Source organism: Aythya marila, assembly GCF_965140915.1.
Source record: "Aythya marila genome assembly, chromosome: 13".
Lineage (NCBI taxonomy): Eukaryota > Metazoa > Chordata > Aves > Anseriformes > Anatidae > Aythya > Aythya marila.
Window position 1 is genome coordinate 15044876 of NC_139054.1, and position 4925 is coordinate 15049800.

The 4925-nt window shown below is 64.4% G+C and overlaps 1 protein-coding gene across 2 annotated transcripts; it reads left to right on the forward strand.

Moving 5' to 3' along the window:
* Nucleotides 1-355: 355 nt before the first annotated feature.
* On the forward strand, nucleotides 356-4560 carry LOC309882951 (protein eva-1 homolog C-like). 2 transcript variants are annotated; one of them, XM_082770491.1, is made up of 8 exons: nucleotides 356-851; nucleotides 1890-2089; nucleotides 2553-2676; nucleotides 2789-2941; nucleotides 3043-3186; nucleotides 3288-3359; nucleotides 3563-3652; nucleotides 3784-4560. In XM_082770491.1, exons 1-8 carry the CDS (start codon nucleotides 455-457, stop codon nucleotides 4161-4163), a joined length of 1560 nt encoding a protein of 519 aa, XP_082626617.1. In that variant the 5' UTR covers nucleotides 356-454; the 3' UTR covers nucleotides 4164-4560. The 2 variants fall into 2 exon arrangements, with proteins under 2 accessions (XP_082626617.1, XP_082626618.1); XM_082770492.1 differs by lacking the exon at nucleotides 3563-3652.
* Nucleotides 4561-4925: the final 365 nt, after the last annotated feature.

The following is a 4925-nucleotide window of genomic DNA, read 5'->3' on the forward strand; positions in this document are numbered from 1 at the left end:
CCTCCCCAGGATGGGAGGGAAGCGCTCGCTGTCGGATGGGGCTGGCGGCTGGCCCGGAGCAGGCAGGCTTCCCGGCACCCCCGGGCTCCCCTCCTCTCCCAGCCTGGGCGAGCCCCGGCTTGTGCAGCGGTACCACAGCGTCAGTGCCGAGCGTCGAGTTAAAAAGTCGTATTTTTTCTTCATTTTGGTCACTTTGCATAAAATGATTGGTGGTTTGTTTGTGTTTGTGTTTTTTTTTTTTTTTAATTACTTTTTTTTAAAATTTTATTTTTTATTGCACCCCGATTGCTTGAACCAGCCCCGCTCCAGCTCGGGTAGGCTCAGACCTCGCTGCAATTCATCTGAGGCTGGCGAACGAGGCGAGGGCTCTGCTGCCACAGGGCTCGGTGCCCGTGGGTACGGGCAGACACGGGAGGCAGAGCCGCCAGCCCTTCCCTTCCTCCCCCGGCGCTGAATGACCGGACGCGTGCCGAGATGGAGATTAGGGCACACGTGCATCCGGGTGGTCGCCCTCATCCCCCCCCCTAGGGACAGGTTTGGGACCCAGCTGAGCCCCCTCGATCTGCTCAGCTGCCGAGCACCTGCTCGGCCCTACAGAGCCTTCAAAACCCCGTCCCCCTCCTCCCGGTCCCCATGCAGCCACAGCTGTCCGAAGCAGCCCCGGTGTCCCTCCGCGGGGCACAGAAGGAGCCATTGTCACCGCCGTGCCAGCCCCCGCCCCGGCGCCAGCTGCCGCGGGGACCAGTGGGCAGCGGCGCAGCGGGGCGGTGGCACCATGGTGGCCACGGTCGTGGTGGCCCTGGTCCTCCTCTGCTTGCCCGCAGGGACGGAGGCCAGCCCGGAGCTCGGCGGTGAGTGGCACACGGGGGACCACGAGGGCTGGGTCACAAGCGAGGTTTGGGGGTGAGTGGGAGTTGTGGGGTGCATGGTTTTGGGGCACGCCAAGGGCGAGATCCCCTGGGAGATGTGCTGGGAACGGCCCCGCGCCCGCCCAGACTGCCCCAGCACCCTGAAAGGTGCCCCAGAGCGCGGCGGGGAGGATGTGATTTCATCTGGGCAGAGCCAACTGCACGACCGCAGCGACGGCGACTGAGTCAGCGGCAGGCGAGGATAATCACTCGCAAAATCTGACGGCAGCCTCCTCGCTGCTATTTTTTTTTTTGCCCCCCAAAACAGTGCCTGAGCAATCGTGTGGCAGCACTGGGTGGAGGCAGCGCAGTGCCTCCGTCACCGGGGCTTTGAAGCACAAAGCCCGGCCACGTCCCCGCTGTCCCCCTTTGGCCGGGGGTGGCTCCGTGGACCTGCAGCCACAGGGGAGGTGAAAGGGGCTCTTTGTGCCAAGCCTGGCCCTGGTTTGCAGACAGACGGGCAGAGGGACAAGAGCAGGGCTGGGAGCTGAGGCTCGCAGCTGTTTGTGTGGGTTTGGGGGCCGCCAGGCTGCTGGCTGCGCCCTGTGAACCCAGTATCTTGCGTCCTGAATCCCTCAGCATCCTGCATCCTCCCTGGCACGTGGCGTCCCGCCCTGTCCCCACTTCCAAATCTCCAAATAACAGAGGGAAAAGAACAGGGTAAGAGGTTTGGGACACAGAGGTGGTAGGATTAAGACAGAGAAAAAACCCATGCTGGGAATCTGGTGAGAGAAGGACTCCGAAAGGATGCGGGCAAGGAAAGGCCCTCTGTTAGTGATCATCTCCTCCTGGTGGTCACCTCTGGGTGCTCATTTCTGGGCATCACCTCTGGGTGGCCACCTCTGGTGATCGCTTCTGGTGATCATCTCTTGGTGATCATCTCCAGGTGATCAGCTCTTGGTGGTCACCTCTTGGTGGCCACCCCTGCTCACCGTCTCTGGGTGACCATCTCCGGGTGACCTCCTCGCTCCCCACACCCAGGGTACCTACGCAAGGTGCTGAGGAACCACACCACCCACACGTGTGACGGGGAGCAGCTCCTCATCCTCTGCCCTCGCAAGACCACCATCAGCATCCTGGGCGCCTTCTACGGGCGCCGCGTGCCCAGCCCCAACCTCTGCCCCAGCCCGGGCGATGCGTCCCAGGAGAACACCGAGTGCACGTCCCCCACGGCCCACCTGGTAAGGGCAGCGTCCCGCTGCTGGTGGCAGCGCGGGGAACCCTTGGGGACCTTTTCCTGGGGGCATTTTGGGGAGATCGGGGCGGGGGGGTGGCACCTCCTGCGCTGGATCCCGGTGAGAGCAGCCTGGGGGGAGGCTCTGCTGCAGCACAGCCAGCAGCAAAAGCTGATGGATGTCCCCAGGATGTCCCCAGGATGTCCCCTTCCTCCGGACCAGAGGGGACCCCAGCGGGACAGGGTGCTGCGTGCAGCCTCGTCCCCACCTCGTGGCCGTGAGCGCGCATTGCATGGGGCCACCAAAGCCACCCACGAGGCCGAGTGACCGTGGCGGGAGTGCCAGCAGCCACGGGACACCTCTCGTGGGGTGAGGGCTTGGCCCCGAGCCCAGTGACAGCGCCGAGGTGAGATCAGCCTTGGGGGCTCCCTGCTGCTGCTGCTCACCTCTGCCCCGCTGTGCCCTGCAGAAGCTGCTGGCCGAGTGTCAGGACCAGCAGTGGTGCCAGTTCTCGGTGCACAGCCAAGTCTTCGGGCCAGACCCATGCCCCGGGACACACAAGTACCTCATCGCGTCCTACAAGTGCCGGCCAGGTGGGCAAGCGCCACGGGGGCACCTCTGGAACCCTGTGGCTGGGTAAGAGGAGGGGGGTTTGGGGTGACTGGGGCTGTGTCGGGACACCCTGCGGTGTCACCCCACCCCCAGACAACCATCGGGTGAAGACGGTGTGCGAGAACAACGTGCTGAGGCTGCAGTGCCGGCCAAAATCCGTCCTGGCCATTTACTCCGCGCATTACGGACGATTCCTGCGAGGCAAGCCTGAGTGTGACGCCCCAAACGCCGGGGGACCCCATATCGGTACGGGGTGGGGGACACACGGTTCGAGCCCAAATTACATCTGGGAAGAGCGCAGGAGCACCGTGCTGATGGCCAGAGGTCCCCACCGCGTGTCTCTGCAGAGTGCCTGGCTCCGGATGCCTTGAGGAGGGTCTCCAAGAAGTGTCACCGCAAGGGGAACTGCACCGTGGCCGCCGACTGGGCCACCTTCGGGGACCCATGCCTGCCCGGCACGAAGAAGCAGCTGCGGGTCTCCTACACCTGCGGTGAGAGCAGGACCAGGAGCTGGCCGTGGGGACGAGCGGGGTGGTGATGCTCAGAGCGGGGGGTGTGTGTGTGTGTGTGTGTGTCCTGTGTCTCGTTGCAGTGCCCAAGCAGCTGCTGGAGGAGGCAGGTCCCGACACCTCGGATCCCTTCGTGCTCTCGGACTACATGCACGGTAATTCGGGTTGGGGGGGTAGGGGGAGAGACCAGCTCACGCTCCCCCACGGGTGAAGGACCCCATGGGTCCCCGTCTCCAAGCAGAGAGGCTGGGGAGATGCTTTCGGATGGGGGGAGGAGGAGGTCTCAGAGAGGAGCACCCCGAGGGCAGAGAGGAGGAGGCCGGGGGCTGGCCCCTCACATCCCCCTTGTTCACTGCAGGTGGCTGGTACAAAGGGCCCAGGTTCTCCAGGCTCCGGGAAGACAGGATGATTTTTACTAGCTCCCTGACAGCTTTTGCCCAGCTTTGGGGTACGTGGCCCCCACGTGCCAGGGTTGGGGGGGTGCGGGGGGTGAGAGGGGGGTCTCCAGGCCCAGGTACCCCACGTGCCGCGGCGGGGGTTTGCAGCGCGGTGCCTCTCTTTGCTCTTCTCTCCCTCCAGACGTCCCTGAAAAAGTCGGCCTCTATTTCCTCTGCGGGGTGTCGGCGGGGCTGGCGCTGCTGCTGTGCATCATCAGCCCCAAAGCAGCCTTCCTGCGGGAGGCCAGGGAGGCTCTGCAGGGCCCCGGCAGCGGCTCGGAGCCCAGCCGCAGCAAGCTGAGGGATGAGCAGGACGAGGACCTGCCCGACGACAGCTCCTCCGACTCCTCCTTCCGCCGCCTCACCCGCACCTACCGCGCCACCGACAGCATCTTCGGCCCCGAGCTGACGGCGGCCATGGAGGGGGCGGCCGAGCAGCAGGGCTGCGGCGGGGAGGAGATCTGGATGCCCAAGGAATCCAGCCCCTACGCCATCCAGAAGATCAAATCGGCCACCAAGTGAGGAGGGATGAAGGGCCACCATCATTTGGAGAAGCTGCCGCTCCTCGGCTTCCTCTCACGCCTCCCTTCGTGCTTCGCGTGCCAGCGGGCGAGCTGTGCTTTCCAGGGAATGAATGGGCTTGCTCTTTCCAGGGAATAAAAGCCAAAGCTCGTGGTTCAGGGAATGAAGCTGCCAGCCCCGGCTCCTGCCAGCCCCATCCCCAAGGGACTCCAGCCCACAGGCTGGTTCCCACATCCCCCAAAGGGACTGCACGGGGATCCAGGCGTGGTGGTGCCTCCGAGCACCTGCGTTGTGTCACCACCGACTTCCAGCCCCCTTTAGCCACAGTTGTCCCTCCCCTGCAATTAACGGTGAAAAGAGAGGAGAAATTAAATGCCGAAACTCAGCCCTGCCTCTGCGCTGCTCAGCTCCCTGCCTCCCGCCGCTGCTTCTGGCGCTGGGCCACGAGGAGCAACGAGTCGGGTCTGGGAAAAGGAAAGCTTTAACCTGGGAAGGGGGAAAAGCCATCCGTGTAGCTCCCACAAACGCTTCCCTGCCCTCACTCCTTCTCTCAAGACTTGTCTCTTCCCGGGAAGCCATCCCGGAGCAAACCTCCTGCATTGCACCTCACAGGGGATCTTTGTCCCCCTATCCTTCCCCCATCCCTCGCTCTCGGCGCACCCACGAGCCTCCCGACGGCGGCGGCACCGCGGGGACTGGAAGAGCCGGCTGTGCCACGCCGAGCCCGGGCAGACACCGACCCGTCCTGGCACGGGCAGCTCG

What these genes read in the sequence shown, in the direction of transcription:
- LOC309882951 (XM_082770491.1), top strand. Translation starts at nt 455, where the DNA reads ATGACCGGACGCGTGCCGAGATGGAGATTAGGGCACACGTGCATCCGG. An exon ending in GGCCAGCCCGGAGCTCGGCG is followed by an intron (nt 852 to 1,889) that starts GTGAGTGGCACA and finishes CCCCACACCCAG; the next exon opens with GGTACCTACGCAAGGTGCTG. An exon ending in GTCCTACAAGTGCCGGCCAG is followed by an intron (nt 2,677 to 2,788) that starts GTGGGCAAGCGC and finishes CCCCACCCCCAG; the next exon opens with ACAACCATCGGGTGAAGACG.